Source organism: Quercus suber, unplaced genomic scaffold, assembly GCF_002906115.3.
Source record: "Quercus suber isolate HL8 unplaced genomic scaffold, Cork oak 2.0 scaffold_52, whole genome shotgun sequence".
Lineage (NCBI taxonomy): Eukaryota > Viridiplantae > Streptophyta > Magnoliopsida > Fagales > Fagaceae > Quercus > Quercus suber.
Window position 1 is genome coordinate 1,913,254 of NW_027069517.1, and position 20,117 is coordinate 1,933,370.

Sequence of the window (20,117 nt, forward strand, 5' to 3'; positions counted from 1 at the left end):
AAAAAAAAAAAAAAACTTTAGACACTGTAGCTACTGTGTCAGTTGAATAAACCAAAAGCACTACACAATAAGTGTTGTAACATTTTCTCCAAACATTTATTTTTAGTTGTGATTGGTCACAGTCTCATATCTTATTATTTTATTTCGACTTGTAAGAAATTGACACGTCAATAATTGTGAAAATATTGTGAAATTTGTTGTGTCAGTATAACAATATATATACCAGCTTACATAAATATTTAAAAGAAAAAAAAACTAATTACTAAAAAAAAAAAAATGTAGCTATTGTAGCTACAGTGCCACTTGGCACTGTAGTTACTGTTCAAAACTTTGGAAAAAAAAAAAAGTGGCTCACGAAACCAAAGCATTGTAATTACAATGCTTTAGCGCATTCACCCATGTCAATAATTGTGAAAATATTATGAAATTTGTTGTGTCAGTTAACACAATATATATATATATATATATATATATATACCAACTTACATAAATATTTAAAAGGAAAAAAAGAACTGTAGCTATTGTAGCTATAGTGCCACTTGGTACTGTAGCTACTAAACTAAAAAAAAAGAAAAAAAGAAAAAAAAGAAAGACAAAGTGGCTCAACAAAATAGCACTGTAGATGTACAGTGCAAAAACACTGTACACGCATTCGTGCTTTTATATATAAGTAAAAAGAGCACAAATCGATGATTGAAAAAAAAAAAAAGTATATATTGAACAAACAAAAAGTACTGTAGTTTTTATAAATTCACCTAACAAGTGTCACAACATTTTTACAAAACATTTATTTTCAGTTGTGATTGATCACAATTTCATATTTTATTATTTTATTTTGACTTATAAGAAATTGACACTTCAATAATTGTGAAAATATTGTGAAATTTGTTGTGTCAGTATAACAATATATATATATATATATAAAAGAAAAAAAAGTACAAACGGAAGACCCAAAAAAAAAAAAACTGTAGCTACTAAGCTACAGTGCCGCTTGGTATTGTAGCTACTGTTCAAAAAAAAAAAAAGTGCCTCACCAAAAATGCACTGTAGATGAATAGTGCAATACGTTATGTGAACAGTGGGCAAACACTATAGCAGAATAGCCGTTTTTTATATAGTTAATAGAATCATTGTATGAAAGTTTTTATAAGAAAAAAAAAATTAATATCTTGATATTTTTTTTCTATTTCCTCTAAAAGCGATGTAAAAACTTTCCTAAAATAATTTGTTAACAATTATTTTAAGGTACTCATTAACAAAATCTTATAAATGATAGAAAATGACCTAATAATTATATATTTTGGGCAAGCAGGGTCTGCAACTATTTATAATTTGAAAAAGAAAAAAAACTTAAATAAATAAGATTTTTTTCAAAACATTTTGTATATCTTCACCTTTTTTTTAACTTAAACATTTTCGTTTTATTTACAAGACTTGTACAAATAATTCCAATACGATATAAAAAAAAAATATTAAAACTTTTATCACAATTATTCTACGTGGTAGATTATAATTGATAGTCTATACTATTAACAGAGATAAGTTATACAAATCTAACTTAGTTAACCTTAAATGGATATAGTGTTAAATTTCAAATTACAGGTAGGTAATTTAAATTTCGGTCAAATAACAAAGGGGTAAATTGTAATTTGGCCTTGGATTAGTAAAGTGTTCTTCAACAAAGTGCACCCAAATTGGCTAAACCCAAAGCCAAACACAAACACAAACCAACCCTTACTCCCTCTTGTTAGGGTTTTCAATTTTCACTCAAGCTTTGATTTTTAAGCCATGGAGTCTGGCGACGAGATCAACATCTGTAGCGACAATGAGGTCAACGATTATTACGGTGAAGATGCAAACTGCAACTATGACTCGTTGATCAAAGAAGAGGACTTCGTGGATTCTGATTCCGATAGTCCTGCTGCTAAAAGGCCTCGTCTTGAAGGTCCTACAGATCAAAACTACACGGTGTTGAGGCAATCGGATATACGTGAACGCCAAGAGAACACTATTGCAGAAGTTGCAACGGTTCTCTCTGTATCAAAAGCCGTCGCAACAGTTTTACTCTGTCACTATAATTGGAGTGCTGGTAAGGTTCACGAAGCATGGTTTTCTGACGAAGATCTAGTCAGAAAAAACTTGGGTTTATTACCCATCATCGAATTCCCACTTGACAGTACTGAAGTCAAGTGTGGAATATGTTTCGATTTGTTCCCAACACGTGATGAAATTGTCTCTGCCGCATGTGGTCATCCTTATTGTGTCGAATGTTTTCGAGGTTATATTAGGACTTCGATCAACGATGGTCCTGGATGTTTGATGCTGAGGTGCCCCGACATGTCTTGTTCTGCGGTTGTTTATCGAGATATGGTGAATAGTTTGGTTTTTGAGGAGGAAAAGCAGAAGTATTCGACTTATCTGTACAGGTCTTATGTCGAGGAGAATAAGAAGATCAAGTGGTGTCCTGGCCCGGGTTGCGAGTACGCAATTGAGTTCGATGATAATCAAGGTTGGGATGTGACTTGTGCTTGTGATTTTAGTTTTTGTTGGAATTGTGTTGAGGATGCTCATCGACCAGTGGATTGCGAAACAGTGGCTAATTGGATAGGGAAGGACCATGATGAGTCTGAAACCAAGACTTGGATATTGGCTCAAACAAAGCCTTGTCCCAAGTGTGCAAAACCAATTGAAAAAAACGCAGGGTGTATGCACATGACATGCAATCCACCTTGTAATCATCAGTTTTGCTGGATATGTCTTGGTGATTGGCGTAAGCATAGGAAATGTAATGGCTATAAGGAAGATAAGGAAAAAGAGATAAAAAAGGCAAAGAGACATGTAAAGAAATACAATCATTACTATGAAAGATGGGCAGCTAATAACTTGTCAAGGCAAAAAGCTGTTTCAGACTTGCGTACAGTGCTAACCGAGCAGATTGAGAAGCTTGGTGAGATGCATGGCAAAACCCAATTTCAGCTTGGGTTCATATTAGAGGCTTGGCAACAAATAGTTGAATGTAGAAGAGTGTTGAAGTGGACCTATGCATATGGGTACTATCTGCCTAGGGGTGAGAAGGCTAAGAAGCTGCTTTTCGAGTTTTTGCAAGGGGAAGCAGAAGCTGGTCTTGAAAGGCTTCATGAATATGCTGAGAAGGAAGTGAGGCAGTTTCTCAAAGATCCTGAGGGATCAGTAAATTTCGAAGAGTTCGAATTAAAGCTGAAGAGCTTAACGGGAATTACTAAAAATTACTTTGAGAAGCTGGTTAGAGCATTAGAGAATGGCCTATCAGAGGTGCAAACTTTCATAGAGTATTGGAATTGTGATCTGTGTACTTTTGCCAATTCCTGGAAAAACGTAACTTGCGAGATGTGTCAAACGCACCAGTGAAAGACATTTCAGCATCTCTTTGTGGTGAAGGGAAGCACTTTTACTATTTATTTAGGTTCCATCTATTACCAAATTTAAATAATCTATTTTAGATCCAACAAGTTGTTTTTTGTAATCTGTGATTGCTCTATATATCTACCCGATTATTGTTGATTTTAATGGTTTTACAATCTCTCTCTTTTTGGGGAGCATCCATGTTTTGAGATATGTGAACTCCCTAATTAGTCTTTTGGTTGTAATTAGGTGAAAAGAATTTTTCACATGTGCGAATAGCATTACTCATAAATAGTGCATTTAGCACTGCTCATGAAAAATTAAATTAAAAAGATTTGTTTTAATTCTAGATAATTGTTGGAGAAACCTATAGATCGAGGTCTTAATTAAACTCAAAAAAAATCACCATCTTAATTATTAGTGAAACTCGCAAGGCTTTGCTTATATAACCTACAAAAGTTTTAAGGGTAAGACGAGAGAGTAATGTAGTGGAGACCAAAATGAGGAAGACAAGTCTGAGTTGTAAGTCTGAAAAACCAATGTGCCGCACCAATCTAGTTTCACCATCACCGGTAGCTTTTCAAATTGGCTTAAAGTTTGTAAGATTCCATGTTGATGTTATTGTTGATTTTGTGTATTGTGAGATTATTGTATTTTCAAGTTTTTTTATTATAATTTTCTTATTTTTCATACAAGTCAAACTCCTAAAAATATTTCTCATAACATTTTCAAGAACAAGAAGCAATCAAACACAATAAACAATTTTATTTTATTTTTTTACAATGACGTGTAACCTCACCAAAGTAGAGTCCTTTGGATGGTACTCCTGAAGAGTAAACCACAGTTACATAACCCCACACACCAAAATTGTGTATTTATTAATTCAGGGAAATTCTTTGTGGGGTCGAATCTAGAATATTTGGGTATACAACTTATCCCGAGCCTCCAAACATTTAGGCTGCATCTTGATCACCTAATGGAAATATTTTACATTCAAACAAGCACATTCAATCATAGAATAGCAAATTCAATCATAGAATAGCACAAGAAAAAACTTGGTGCTTGACAACTCCAATACAAAGTGCCATAAAAAGCACACTTTGGTCTCACTTTGGCCACATGAAGTCATTCTTGAATAAAGACTTTCCTTTTAAAGTCTTCCATTTGTGGTAAATGATAAAACTGGACTACTAAGTCAATACCAAAGTAAATAATTCAATCTTTTCAAGTTGATTAGCAAAAGCTCTAATTTTATAATGAGCTCAGTTCCGTGAATACCCTTAATCCTATAGAGATGAAGAATTTCTAATGAGCTTAGTTTCGTGAATGCCCTTTTACCCTTATAGAGATGAAGAATTACATGTAATATGCAATATTTTGTTCAATTGATTTGTAGATGTACAAATTAGTATACAAATTATGGTTGAATTAAACATTCACAATAGAAATTAACAACTTCTCCAATAATAATATATAAAAAAAAAAAAAAAAAGCAACCAATATGATAAACGAATATATTCAGACCTGTCCATTTTTTCAGGTATATACAATCCTTCCGTCTTACACACACTAAGTTATTACAAGGAATAATCCCTTGAAACCTCAAGATGTTGGTAAAAGGTTTCAAATCCAAAATCTCATTCATATTATGAAACTTTGAAAAACAACTAAGTCAACCATTTGATGTTAATCAATATAATTTTTAAATTCAATACTTTTGTTTAATTATGACTTAAATATGGTCAATTAGTTTTGTAAATCAAACTAACATAAAATATTCCTATAACATAAATAATATAATTAAATTCAATGAATTCCTAATATTTATTTATTTAAGTAAAACGTTTTTTTTTTTTTTTTTTTGAGAATCAAGACAATAAAATATTATTAGCTTAGGCCACTCAAATCAGCCGTGTATACAAAGTTCAGATCTTGTGGTATTTCTTCCTTTCTTGCAGAGGGGCATATTTTTAATAAGGGCTGCTTCAAAGTCATAGAACAAATTATAAATGACATTCACCTTCCACTCCTTAGTGTCCTGATTAATTAAATCAGCCACCAACCTTACTCCCCTCCCTTCAGCCCGTGGTGATAAAACCTTGGGGTGATATGAGTTAGGCAGCCAATTCTCACCCCAAATAGGAATAGACCTGCTTGATCCAATCCTCCATTTTGCTCCTCGTTTGATCACATTCCTACCCTTCATAATACTCTTCCAAGCATACAAGGAGTTGGCTGGAATTTTGGCCTCCATAACTGAGGTATTAGGGAAGAATTTTGCCTTGAACACACGGTAAAATAAAGACGACTTGTCATGGAGCAAATGCCAAGTTTGTTTGGCCAAGAGCGCATCATTGAATAGAGACAAATCTTTGAACCCCATACCTCCCTGCGTCTTAGGCTTACAAAGTTCCAACCACTTCACCTAATGAATCTTTCTATTATCACCTCTTTGCCCCCAAAAAAATCTGCAAATCATGCTCTCAAGTTCATGACAAAGTGAGGTAGGAAGTTTGAAGCATGCCATGGTATAAGTTGGGAGGGATTGCGCCACCGCCTTAATTAGTATCTCTTGACCCGCCTAACTGAGTAACTTACCCTCCCACCCCTAAATCCTCTTCCATACTTGCTGTTTGATGTAGGTGAAACTTTCCTTTTTATTACGGCCAACTAATGAAGGAAGTCCAAGATATTTCTCATAGTGCTGAATAATATTAACACCCAACAAGTTTTGAATCGTTGTTTGAGTGTCTGCATTGGTGGATTTACTGAAGAACATAGTGGTTTTAGTACGGTTGATTTGCTGCCCAGAAGCTCTCTCATACGTAGCCAACACTTCAAGTAAGCTCTGACATTCCTCTTCTCTAGCTCTGCAGAAAATTAGGCTATCATCGGCAAAAAATAGATGAGTGATTCTAGGTCCATTCCGACAAAGATAGACACCATGAATGTCACCATTGTGGGCTGCCTTACTAATTAAACCATGAAGACCTTCAGTACACATGAGGAAAAAATAGGGGGACAGTGGGTCTCCCTGGCGCAAACCACGTGATGGAGTGATATGCCCATGGGGCTCCCCATTAATTAGCACCGAGTAAGAGGCTGTAGTGATACACATCATCATCAATTTTATCCACCAAGAATGGAAACCCATCTTTATCATCACTCTCTCCATGTACTCCCACTCCACCCTATCATATGCCTTGCTCATATCAAGTTTCAAGGCCATAAAGCCAGATTTCCCCTTATTGTGATTCTGCATATAATGTAAAGTCTCAAATGCCGCCAATATATTATCTGAAATCAATCTATCAGACAAGAATGCACTTTGATGCTCTGAAATAAGGTTAGGCATAATAGCCTGCAAATGATTAGTAAGAACCTTAGCAAAGATACGATACAAAACATTGCTCAAGCTAATAAGTCTAAACTCAAAGACATATGTAGGATCCTTTACCTTAGGAATCAATGTAATAAAAGAATGGCAAAGGGCTTGGGGGAAAGAGCCCGAATTGAGATAGTGCAAAATAGTGGTTGACACATCAGAGCCAAGTAAAGACCAATAACTTTGATAAAAGAGAGGAGGCATACCATTCGGACCAGGGGCTTTTTGGGGTGCCATCTACTTCAGAGCAATCTCCACTTCCTTAATTTTGAAATCAGCCATAAGCGAATCATTCATCTCATCAGTTACCACTTGTGGAATAGTCTCAATAACCTCCTCAAAATTGCTAGGGCTACTTGAGGTGAAGAGATTTTGGTAGAAGTCTACAATGGTGGCATTAATTTGATCTTGGCTTGAGCACCATCCTCCATTAGCATCATGCAACTTGGTAATATAGTTTCGCTAACGGCGTTGAGAGGCCTTACTATGGAAAAATCGAGTATTACGATCACCATCACGAAGCCATGCAATTTTGGACCGCTGCCTCCACATTTTGGCTTCCTTATCAAGAAGCTGATTAACCTCATCCTCCAGTAATCTCATACGGCTTAAGTCTCCAGATCGGATAGCATATTTCTCAGCTGCTTTCAGCCGTTTACGAGCGGATTCCAATTGTTTCTTGACACTACCAAAGGATTTTTTACTCCATTTTGTCAAAGCAACCCCACATGATTCCAGCTTCCTTAGAACACGGGTATCCCATGTTGCGGTGGAGTTCATACTCCACACAGCCTCCACGGTGTCATTGCAACCCTTGTCAGTTGACCACATTTGTTCAAAACGGAAGGGTATCTAAAAATTGCAATACATATGCTCCGGTGAGATCCATAATGGCTTATGGTCTGATGATGTAACATCTAAATGGTGCACCTTTGTACCTGCAAACATTGAGAACCATTCATTAGTAGCAACTACTCGGTCTAATCTTTCCCAAATGGTAAAATTGGGATAGTGTTTGTGCCAAGTGAATGGGAAACCAACAAAATCAAGGTCCATAAATCCATGCTCGTCAAGAATATCTCTAAAAGACTGCATTTGACGGTGGGGCCGAGAACGCCCACCTCGCTTCTCCGATTGCTGTATGATTTCATTAAAGTCCCCAGAACATAACCAAGGTAAAGACCCATCGTTTTTTTAGAGCTCGTACCTTGGACCATGCTTCATGTCTTTTAGTGGCATCCGATTCTCCATAAAACCCAGTGAACCTCCAGGCATTCTCCTTGCCGTTATTGATGACAGTATCAATATAATTCTTTGAATATTTTTCAACTTCCAAGGGGAATCCTTCTTTCCACAAAATGGCCAACCCTCCCGCCTTATTACAACGGGGAACTACAAAAAGATTTTTAAATTGAATACGTCTTTAAACCTGTTCTAGCCTTGCTTTATCTGTCCATGTCTCGGCTAAATACATAACAAAGAGATCTTTAGCCCACACAAAATCTGCAAGCTGATCTTCTGTATGCAGGTTCCCAAGCCCGCGACAGTTCCAAACTAAGAGACTCATGGCTTCTGGCAGGGCTGGTAACCAGCTCCTGCCAATATCTATTTATTGTCTTCCATAACTTGTGAAACCGCATGACGTTTACTTGGTAACTCAGGCTGATCCTCATTTAGAGCACGTTTACTGCCACTGACTGGGCTTAAATTGGGTGTGTGTGCAATAGTGGCTCTAAAAATTCTTTTCCAAGATGAGGTGAGACTCGGGTGGGGAGAGGAGTTTGGGTTAGTTGGGAAATTTGGGTTAGAAGTATGGGTGGAATTTGTGAGTAGGGGGTCAGATGGTATTGTGATCAAGTTTGGGGTGTCATTAACGTCTTGGGAATGGTGGTGGGGAGAGGTAGGTTGAGATGGAAAATGGCATTGTGAGGTATGTAGGATAGGTGTAACATGTATAGGATTATCAAATTTCATCAAGTCTTGGTCTATGGCTTCTAATTGTTTATCAAAGGTTAAGTTTGAGTTGAAAACAGGTCCTGGGTCCGTGTGTAAGTGTGTAGGGCCAGCTGTATCCTTTTCTACATGGACAGGGTCAGTTGACATAGAAATAGAATGAGACTTATTTTGGAAAGAATCAGCCTTGACCGAATCAGAATAGAAGTTACCATATTGGGCTTGTAACATGTTAGAGGTCAGTGTGCTTGGTGTAACCCTAGCCGCCATTGGGTTTCCTGTTTCCTCGGATCGCCGTTGGCCGTCGCGGTCTACCTTCATCTTCAAGTAAAAACCCGGCACCTCAACTACAGAATTACGAGCTCCAGACCATGGTGAAGCTTTCAGCCATGCCCTATATTCCTTGTTTGCTTCAGTAAGTGATCCTTCGCTCTCAATTCAACGATCACAATCACGGTCATTGTGTGTGAAATGTCCACACCAATAGCAAAGGTTGGGTAATCTCTCATATTTGAAGGAGACACAAAGTTCTCTACTGTTATCAAGTGTAACCACCCTTCCACGGTAAAGTGGCTGTGAAATATCCACCATAACCCGGACTCACATGAAACCTCCACATTCTTCAGTCTTCGCGTTTGGTAGCTTCAAAATCTACCCAGCAGGTTCACACAACGTTTCTGCCACTGCCGTAGTCATAAACTTCACCGGAAGACCGTGTAACTGAATCCAGAATGGGGTGCTATTGAAGTCCAAGTCCTCAATTTTACTAACCCCATCATATTTTTGCAAAATCATCAAGTGTTTGTCAAAACTCCATGGGGCGTTCGCAAGGATAGTATTGACCTCTGTTTCACTGTCAAAAGTAAAGAGCATGATATGGTTTCCCAGGTTCTTTATTTTGAAGCCTCGTTTGGACCTCAATATAGGCGTAAAGGTGGCTGCAACGGCCTCAGGGTTAAATGCCCTCTTGGTGAGGAACTTGGCAGCGATAATGGAAACAGAGGCAGCCATCTCCTCCTGTAATCAAACCTTGGGACCTTCTCTCTGGGAGATGGTGAGGCCAGACCACTGCTTGGTGAGATCATCCATGGAGAAGTTGTTTTGTTTCCTACAACCCGTGAAAAGAAAAGAAAGAACAAAAGCCCCAAGGTAACTGTATTACTCTAAGGGTACAACAAACTCTTCCAGGAAGAGACGACGATTCTACAGCCTAGGAGTAGATGGAGTTCCCACCTTTCACTAGCGACAGAGAAACCTCGTACTCTCTCTCTCTCTCTCTCTATATATATAGTAAAACGTTTTTGTTTCATACAAAACTTGTACATATAATTCTAGTACGATATAAAAAAAAAAGTTTATAATTTTTGCCACAATTATTCTACACTATAGATTATAATTGATAGTCTATACTTTTATATAAACTAGCACTTTTTCTTCACCATTCATAGTTTGACACGTAGTCAATTATGATAAAAATTGTGATTTTATATGTAAGCATAAATTTTTTTACCTTTAACTATTGGTTTTATTCCCCTGGTGACTTTTTAATATTCTTTTTTTGGACTAATTAAAGGAATCATAATCGATAATACCAATATGTAGTATATTAGCCTCTAAACTCTTTCTCAATTGGGCTGCTATTTTTGTGAAGTAATCTCTCACTCCTTTTGTAAGGCATTTTGATCAGTAAAGTGTTCTTCAACAAAGTACACACCGAAACTGGCCTAACACAAACCCAAACCCAAACCCAAACACAATCCCACCTTTACTCTCTCTCTCTTTTGTTAGGGTTTTCGATTTTCACTCAAAGCTTTGATTTTTAAGCCATGGAGCCCGGCGACGAGATCAACATCGGTAGCGACAATGATGTCAACGATTATTACGGCGAAGATGCAAACAACCCTGACTGTAACTATGACTCGTTGATCAAAGAAGAGGACTCCATGGATTCTGATTCCGATAGTCCTGTTGCTAAAAAAAGGCCTCGTCTTGAAGGTCCTCCAGACCGAAACTACACGGTGTTGAAGCAATCAGATATACGTGAACGCCAAGAGAACACTATTGCAGAAGTTGCCACGGTTCTCTCTGTATCAAAAGCCGTCGCAACAGTTTTACTCCGTCACTATAATTGGAGTGCTGGTAAGGTTCACGAGGCATGGTTTTCTGACGAAGATCGAGTCAGAAAAAACTTGGGTTTATTACCCATCATCGAATTCCCACTTGACAGTACTGAAATCAAGTGTGGAATATGTTTCGATTTGTTCCCAACTCGCGATGAAATTGTCTCTGCCGCGTGCGGTCATCCTTATTGTGTCGAATGTTTTCGAGGTTATATTAGGACTTCGATCAACGATGGTCCTGGATGTTTGATGCTGAGGTGCCCCGACATGTCTTGTTCTGCGGTTGTTGATCGAGACATGGTGAATAGTTTGGTTTCTGAGGAGGAAAAGCAGAAGTATTCGACTTATCTGTACAGGTCTTATGTCGAGGAGAATAAGAAGATCAAGTGGTGTCCTGGTCCGGGCTGCGAGCACGCCATTGAGTTCGATGATAATCAAGGTTGGGATGTGACTTGTGCTTGTGATTTTAGTTTTTGTTGGAATTGTGTTGAGGATGCTCATCGACCTGTGGATTGTGAAACTGTGGCTAATTGGATGGCAAAGAATGATGATGAGTCTGAAACCAAGACTTGGATATTGGCTCAAACAAAGCCTTGTCCCAAGTGTGCAAAACCAATTGAAAAAAACGAGGGGTGTATGCATATGACATGCCATTCACCTTGTCGTTATCAGTTTTGCTGGATATGCCTTGGTGATTGGCATAATCATATCAACTGTAATGGTTATAAGGAAGACAAGAGAAAAGAGGTAGAAGAGGCAAAGAGACATGTACAGAAGTACAATCATTACTATGAAAGATGGGCAGCTCATAACTTGTCAAGGCTAAAAGCTGTTTCAGACTTGGGTAGAGTGCAAACCGAGCAGATTGAGCAGCTTAGTGAGATACACGGCAAAACCCAAATTGAGCTGGGGTTCATAGCGGAGGCTTGGCAACAGATAGTTGAATGTAGAAGAGTGTTGAAGTGGACCTATGCATATGGGTACTATCTGCCTGAGGCTGAGGATGCTAAGAAGCAGCTTTTCGAGTTTTTGCAAGGGGAAGCAGAGGCTGGTCTTGAAAGGCTTCATGGATATGCTGAGAAGGAAGTGAGGCAGTTTCTTAATGCTGATGAGAGATCAGTAAATTTCGAAGGGTTCGAGTTAAAGCTGAAGAGCTTAACGGGAGTTACCAAAAAATACTTTGAGAAGCTGGTTAGAGCATTAGAGAATGGCCTATCAGAGGTGCAAGGAGCTGGCAAGAGTGATATGGAAGAGGATTGGTATTGTGATCGGTGTACTTTTGCCAATTCCTGGGAAAATGTAACTTGCCAGATGTGTCACATGCACCAGTGAAAGACATTTCAGCATCTCTTTGTGGTGAAAGGGAAGCACTGGTACTGTATATTTAGTTTCTGTCTATTTCCAAGTCTAAATAGTCTATTGTAGATCCATCAAGTTGTTCTTTGTAAAGCCGCATTGGTCTGTTTCTCCGATTATCATTTGACGTTTTTAATGGTTTTACAATCTATCTTTTTGGAGAGCATCTCATGCTCTGAGATATGTGAACTCCCTAATTAGGCTTTTGGTTGTATTTAGGTGAAAATAATGTTTATCTCCCCTATTCCAATTTCCATGTATGCTCTGTTTGTGCAATTTTGTTTAATTAGTTGTTTGTCCTCTCACCTTCACTTTCTTCTTCAAATTAAGGACGAAGATAAGTTATATTTATGTACCATTACAGAGCAAGTAATACATATGTGCAGATACAGTACAAATACGTGCATAGCATTGCACGTGAAAAGAAAGATTTGCTTATTTTAATTTTAGATAATTGCTTTGAAAAACCTATAGATTGAGGTCATATTTAAACTCATCATCTTAATTATTAATGAATCTTGCAGGGTTTTCTTATTTACACTCCAAAAGTCTAATGGGTAAGAAAAGAGAGAGTAGTGGAGACCAGAGGAAGATAAGTCGATTATCATATACAGAGACTCATGCCCACCCAATTTTTTGCAATTATTTTATACCCTAGTAATGTAATGATATTTTGTTTTGTTTATATGTTTTCACAATCCCTAGTAATGTAATGATATTCACGAGTCACCAGTAAGTAAAATAATGATGTTCCAAGAATATATGTAATTTTCTTTTTTTAGAAGACTCTGTCACAGGTAATGTAATTTAATGATATATGATGTTCCAAGGATATATGTAACATGCCTGAAAAAAAACTCTCAATTTATAAGGACAAAACTTAAGAACAATCCATTCATTATTTTGCCTTAGTTTTCCAATTAAACTCAACTACAGATTAGTACAAAAAACCTGGTCCTTGAGAATGCCAATAGAATGGGACATGTAAAGGACACTGTTCTCAGTTGTGGCCACATGAAGTCATTCCTGAATGAAGGTTTTGAATACCTAATAAAAACTTTCCTTTCAAATTCTTCTATCTGTGGGAAATGATAAAGAAATAGACAACTGAAGTCAATTTAACTACCAAAGTAAAGAATTCAATCTTTTCAAGTTGATTAACAAAAGCCTCAAAAAAAGCATTTAAATTTTATAACTCTCATTTCTAAACAAAGACCCTACAAAGGCTTCATATAGTTCTAGTTACGAAAATACTACCAACTTTTACAGTTTTGCCAGCAAATTCATCATAAATACAGAACTTTCAACTCTTGCAATTTACAACCCCACTATAAGGTTGTACCCCCACCATCTGACATAAGAGATGCAGCAGCAGCAGCAGCAGTTGGAACAACCCCTGTTGAAATTCCCGGTTTTGACAAATGCAGGAGCCTGTAAAATAAATGCCAGAAGTTCACAGATGTTACTGTCGGACCAGAAAGTTAAGTGCTACAAAATTTCAGGACAGGCAAGTTCAACCTTGATCTTTATTATTATTATTTTTTTCAGTAGTTACAAGGGAGGGTGTATTTAAACCCAGGATGTCTTTTTAACATCAACAAGTGTCAATCAGTTGAGTTACAAGGCTCATGGCAAGTTCAACCTTGATCTTGATTATTCTAACCTTTTTTTTTTTTTGGTTGATAAAGTTGATTATCCTGACCTAACAGATGTCCGGAACCACATAACCTAAAAGCATATCATAAATGCCATGCCAAAGATTTTCTCATAAACCGCTATTTAAATTTTAAACCATGCTGAAAAGTTCAAATCCCCCCCCCCCCCCCGGCGCTTTCCTTCCCTCAACTATTGAAATATATATGCGCTAAAGGGTGATGACCCAATTGTCCCTTTAAAAGAATAGAAGTTCATGGACTGAGTAATCTGGCCAGTTAACAAAGTTAACAAGTGTACACCAGTGGTCCTAGGCTTAAAATGCAATATGCAGGGTGGCTAAGTGTAGCAAGCTTCCTAACTATGCATTTTAAGAGTGATAAAAGCTCTTACGGTGCAAGATATTCACAGAAAGATGACACTGCAGAAACAACTTCAGTATAATTTTCAGCAGATGCGGGGGCTGTCACTTCAACCATCTGTATACCCGGAGTTACAGGCACAGCCTCATCAGTTGCATGTAGTTTCAGCATCTTATTAACTGAGGACACAGTAACAGTGATTTGAGCACCCCTTTGGAAATGGAAGGCAAATCCCACTCTTAGCAGCTCATGGTCTAACTTGTAGCCTAGTGCATAAAATAAGCGGAGCACATTCTTGCTGACTTTGCTTTCCACCATGGTCCTTACTAGAACTGAAATTTGCTCAGCACCTGCACCCCTCATTGCACCTCCTATATGTCTAACGGTCCTACAAAAGTTATTTTTTACACTCAAGCACAATAATATGCACAGGTGCAAACACAAACACATGTACAAAATTTAATAAACATGATGGGAAGGGGAAAGATCCAAGTTTTACCATGTGGGTTCAGGCTGCTCAAGATCACATAAGAGTCGAACCTCTGAAGCTACAGCCCTAAAAGAAAAGAACATAGAAAAAAGAAATAAAGGAAAGAGAACGAAGGAGAGGGAGAGAACTTCTAAACCCATTGATATGCTTTTTATTTGAACTACTACTAATAAAGAGTCAGATAACAAACATTCTCAGAAAATCATGACAGGCTCTTAATTATGTATAAAACTTACTTATCGGGGGTGGGGGAATTACATATAAAATGTGGTTATATTTAGTATGCATCTATATATGTAGATGACCAAGGTAAGCTTTCACACCCCAATTCTTTTTCTCTTTTGTTTTCTTTCATTGTTAGTTGGCTGAGTAACCAACAATGACCTTAGCCACCCTGCTTATTGCATTTTAAGCATGACATGAAACATATTAAAAAACAATAAACAGTAAAGATCAACTTATGTGTCGCACCTAACTTTCACGGGAGAAATTCATTGCCTTCAAAATTGTATCAAAACTTCGTAACATGGAAGCCAAATGAACAATAAATATGAACCAAGAATAGAGTCACAAAGTGAAAGAATCAAATAGGTGACCAATATGGGTCAACATTGTATCAAATAACCACTGAAGGATATTTCATTGCCTTCAGTATAGGCTTACAAAAGGTTAAGGACCTATTCCAAGTTGACCTGATTAGTTTGTCACATGAACTATCAAAGCTTGACCTAGACACACAGCTCCATATCAGAAAGAAATATACATGCATAAACTCACCAAGGTTTGGGCCACTTTTAAGGCATATTTCATGGATCCTCAAGCGTTCTTTAAGAACACCACAAAGACCCTGAAGAAGAATTTCGAGGGCCTCAACATGCTGCAAAATGTAAATCATGTTTAAGACAATTTGAAATACCATCGAACCCTTTTTTTTTTCCAAAATTAAAAAAAATAGAGAAATGATTAAAAAAATCTTTTGAAGGGTCAGCAAAAAGAAAATAGGAGCTGATAATCATCATCGGCAAGTCGTGGACAATAAAAATTATTTTAATTATATAACAAATAAAATAAAGGACCAACAAAAGGACTTATCAAAAAAAGAAAAATGAATAATTACATATAACCCACCTGTGGTTTAGCCTGATTTCATTTTGTCATTTGTGGTTTGAAAATTGTCACTTTACCCACCTTGTCATTTGTGGTTTAACTCCATTACACAGCCATAACTTCCACCTCACTCTTTTCCGTTATAAAAACACATATTAACACTAAAACTTAACTTAAAATGAATCAAACACCTCTATCTAAATATTTTCACTCACCTTGTCACCCAAAAAGGACCCCCCCACCCCCTCCCCCCACAAAAACGTTGGCTGCAAAATGGATAAAGCTTTCCAAGTGAGGCACAAAGCAAATGGTTCTCTCTTACCAGGTCCCACAACAAGCTCATTGTTGCTCTTTTATATGTTTGTGTGTGTGTGTGTGTGTGTGTGTGTGTGTGTGAGTGAGATTTTTTAAGGGTCAGATTGTGTTGGTGAGGATTTTGTACATTTGGAAAAGAGAAGCTAAGAAAATTGAGTGTTGTCTTAGAACAAGCTCGACCTACAGTTACAAACACTACGAAATGGGTTGAGATAATGTATCTCATAGAGAAAAGGAGCTTCTCTTACAAGAAGCATCATCTATTATTGGTTTTAGCAAGAGATTTAAGATTCCTAAAAAGTTTTTTAATGACTGTTTTAAGTATAGTCCTAGATTGTTTCTCTTATTTTTGTGACAAGATAAGAGAAAGTTCTTGTACAGAGGCTGTTCGATCTGTTTTAAGTTATTTTTTAAATTTAAAAAGTGTTTTCTAACAGAAAAGAGTGAGGTGGGTTATGGCTGCGTAATGGAATGAACCTTAGGTGGGTAAAGTAACAACTTTCAAACCACAAATGGCAAAGTGAAATTGAGCCAATCCAGAGGTGGGTAATATGTAATTATCCCAAAGAAAATTAAAGGACTAACAAACAGAGGTAATTTAAGTTTTGCAACATAGAATGTTAGTAGGCCAACAAACTCAATTTGTTTAAATTTGAATATAAGCTCTTCAATCTCTAGATTCTCTATAAAGCTTAAGCACGTCCCATACAATGCAGAAGTTAACACCAATTATATTGATAAACAAGACAAAGTATTGAACCCAAACCAAAACCAATGGTGTGTGACATTCTACAGGAACCTTCCATTTTGAGCCAACAAGAGAGTGGTAACTTTTGCCCCTTCTTTCTTTCTCTAGCAAGAGATTGAAATAATTGAGAACTGCACCTTGATTTTTTTTTTGGATAAGTGAGTTTTGGTCCCCATGAGAGATTCAAATTAATGACTTCCACTAGGCATGATCCCCAACCAATTGCTACCATTTGGGGCGAGCATTGCACTTAGAATTAAGAGAAATTTCAGAAATATTTAACCTATGAAACATAGATTACCCATACCTCAAAGTTACATATGGTAGCTTCAAATTTCAGAATACTTACGGCAAAAATTTTCTCGAGTTTTCCAACACCACCAATAGCCCGAATGTTGTATTAATTACAAACTTAAAGTTAGAATATGATTTTGTCTATTGTAAGGAACCCTTTTTTTTCTTGGTAATTTATTGCTCTCTTTTTTTGGGAGAGAGGGGAGGGGGGAGGTTCCTAAGGACCAACAGGACTCAGTTTGTAAATCATCCTACTACCTCTCTTTTGGAATTGCATGTAACATTCTACTCCACCTTGTGCATATAGTATTCGAATACATGAGGTTACAATCACCAAAAGTAGATTAGAGTATATCACAGCCTATTTAAGTGTAAAGAAGCCTAAGCGAAAATTGAAATCAACATCTCCCCATAGAGGCGGGGTTATAGAAATTTCAACGACTTCAGGATCTCACGATGATCTTAAAGTAAGATACTTCTACCAATCAATGAATTCAAATCAAGACAGTGCTGCTAAGTGGTTATAGCATGCTCATTCTTTAAATTAGTACAAATATGTATCCATTTCCCCGCTTGAACAACTTCATCATCCTCTACACTACTAAAAGTCAATACAACAACAACAACCAACCATTAGTCCCAAGATTTGGGGTGGGTTATGGATCCTCAACAAACTACTCAACATCAGTCAAATGTATTATTCTTTTCCCCCAGTCTATTATATTTGAAGTCGTAATCTCTGATACTTCCTTAATTGGCGTAATATATGTGTCAACTTAAACTTTTTTATACCTATGTTGTTACATAAATTGTTAGAAAATAGATGAGAATAGAAGTTTAAGGCACACCTATAAATGGGCAAAACACTAAAGCATTCAAAAATGAAATCAATGCAAAAATCACAAGCAACAATTAGAAAGAAAGGGAACCTTTTTTTTTTTTTTTTTTGAAATTTACCTGTGTCTCTATAATTCCCTGAACCACGCACTCCATCCAAATTAGCTTTAAGTTAATATCTCCAGCACATTCCTAACCCAGTAAGACAATCAAAAATTGGAGAATAAATTTCATAACAAAGTCAGAAATCCGAACCTACACTAACAAAAGTGATGGGTATATTATCAACTTACATTATGCTAGATTGTTCCGAATTCAACATTCATAAACATGAATCGAGCAGTTTTAGATTGTGAAGAAATTTAGAAGAAGAAAAATATTACCTTAGTTTTTCAATGTGGTGCCAAGCCTGGGGGGCTAGCTCCTAGCTCCGGTGAGATGGACGGAATTTGGCCACCGGAGGAGAGTTGGGGTTGGCGGTGGTGGTGGGTGACCGAACTGTGAAGGCAGAGAGTAGAGAGAGAGAGAGGACAGAAGAGAAGAGATCGGTGGACAGGGAGATAAGTACTTGTTTTATTTTCCTCTGTATTTTTTTTTTTTTTAATTTTTTTTTACGACAACACGATGTCGTTTTTTCTTTGTGGGCAGAGGGGGGAAGAGAGAGAGAGAGAGAGAGAGGGGAGGAGAAAAAAGTGTGGGATTTTAATTGCTAGTTTGCAACAAGTAATCCAAGGTTTAAATTAAAATGAAACTAAAATTTCATATAATTTATTCGTACATACATGGCACACACACATCATATCATATTATATACTTACTATATAATAAAAGTTAGGCTTAGAAGTTATGGTTACACCAAACAACTGCTCTCACTAATTAGTAAATTAATTTTATATTATTTTTTAGGATATATTTCTTCAAATTAAGGAATAATATTTAACAACTATTTAATATATTTTCTCAAATTAAGAGATAATATTTAACAACTATTTAATTTAGGTAAAACTTTATTATTTAAATTTCAACAGATTTAAATTCTATTCAAACTTCTTCTAAAAAAAAAAAAAATTAACGAAAATTCTATTATAAAAAAATATTAAACTTAAGCCCTTGTTTGGGAGAAGGAAAAGAAATTGAATGAAAATGAATAAAAAAAATTAATTTTAGAATATTATTTCATTCTCTTGTTTTAGAGTTTTAATGGAATGAATAATATAAAGTTTATTCCATTGTTTAGAAGTTTAAGTGGAGAGGGAATAGAATGTGTAGAAAGGAATACTCAATTACTTATTCCTCTTTATTCATTCAAAATTTCAAATTTTCATTCCCTCCAAAATTGGGAGAAATTGGAGGAAATTGAATTAGATTTAATGAATTTATTACTAAAACTCCGAAAATACCCTTATATATTTAGCCGCTTATTTTAAAATAGGGGTCATAAAATGATTTCATTAATTTTTCTTTATGTTATTCCTAAACAAAGTTACTTACCTTTTCTATTTCATTCACTTATCCCAAACGAAGATCCCAAAAAATAACCTACATTTTCTTTCTAAAATTTAAATAAAAAAATAAAAACCAAATTTTTACTTCTATTCCAACTAAAAGTCTATTATCAATATTTTAAGAACAACTAATTAGTAAATTAATTTTATACATTTAAATTTCAACAAATGTAAATTCTATTTAAACTAAAATTCTATTATAAAAAATTTTAAACTTAAATCTCTGACAACAACTTACACTTTCTTTATATATATATATATATATATAAACAACAACAACAACAACCTTTTGACTTTTACTGCAACTAAAAGTCTATTATCAACATTTTAAGAACAACTAATTAGTAAATTAGTTTTATATTATTTGTTGTGATATATTTCCTCAAATTAAGGGATAATATTTAACAAATGTTTGATTTAAATAAAATTAAAAGTCTATCATCAAAATTTTCTAATTAAACTTAAATTCCACACAACTCACGTTTTTGTTTTTGTTTTTTTCTTCAATTTACATCTTATTAATTTAATATTTTATTAGGATATTAAACTATAATACTCTTGACTAAGGATATTAATTTAAATAAAACTTTATTATTTAAGTTATATTCCAC

The 20,117-nt window shown here is 35.9% G+C and overlaps 3 protein-coding genes across 3 annotated transcripts; 2 read left to right on the forward strand and 1 right to left on the reverse strand.

The window, feature by feature from the left end:
- Positions 1 to 1,709: 1,709 nt before the first annotated feature.
- LOC136066936 (probable E3 ubiquitin-protein ligase ARI8) lies at positions 1,710 to 3,546 on the forward strand. The gene has a single exon (XM_065772013.1). The coding sequence runs from the start codon at positions 1,789 to 1,791 to the stop codon at positions 3,385 to 3,387; it is 1,599 nt and encodes a 532-aa protein (XP_065628085.1). The 5' UTR covers positions 1,710 to 1,788; the 3' UTR covers positions 3,388 to 3,546.
- A 6,784-nt stretch (positions 3,547 to 10,330) lies between these two features.
- Positions 10,331 to 13,036, forward strand: LOC112017190 (probable E3 ubiquitin-protein ligase ARI8). The gene is made up of 2 exons (XM_024049662.2): positions 10,331 to 12,212; positions 12,720 to 13,036. Exon 1 carries the CDS (start codon positions 10,546 to 10,548, stop codon positions 12,169 to 12,171), a length of 1,626 nt encoding a protein of 541 aa, XP_023905430.1. The 5' UTR covers positions 10,331 to 10,545; the 3' UTR covers positions 12,172 to 12,212; positions 12,720 to 13,036.
- Positions 13,037 to 13,364: 328 nt separating this feature from the next.
- LOC112017188 (mediator of RNA polymerase II transcription subunit 18) lies at positions 13,365 to 18,598 on the reverse strand. Its single transcript, XM_065772014.1, has 6 exons — positions 18,385 to 18,598; positions 18,122 to 18,193; positions 15,477 to 15,577; positions 14,710 to 14,766; positions 14,242 to 14,598; positions 13,365 to 13,626 (listed from the first exon to the last, which is right to left on the reverse strand). The coding sequence occupies exons 2-6, from the start codon at positions 18,155 to 18,157 to the stop codon at positions 13,524 to 13,526; spliced, it is 654 nt and encodes a 217-aa protein (XP_065628086.1). The 5' UTR covers positions 18,158 to 18,193; positions 18,385 to 18,598; the 3' UTR covers positions 13,365 to 13,523.
- Between the last annotated feature and the right edge of the window lie 1,519 nt (positions 18,599 to 20,117).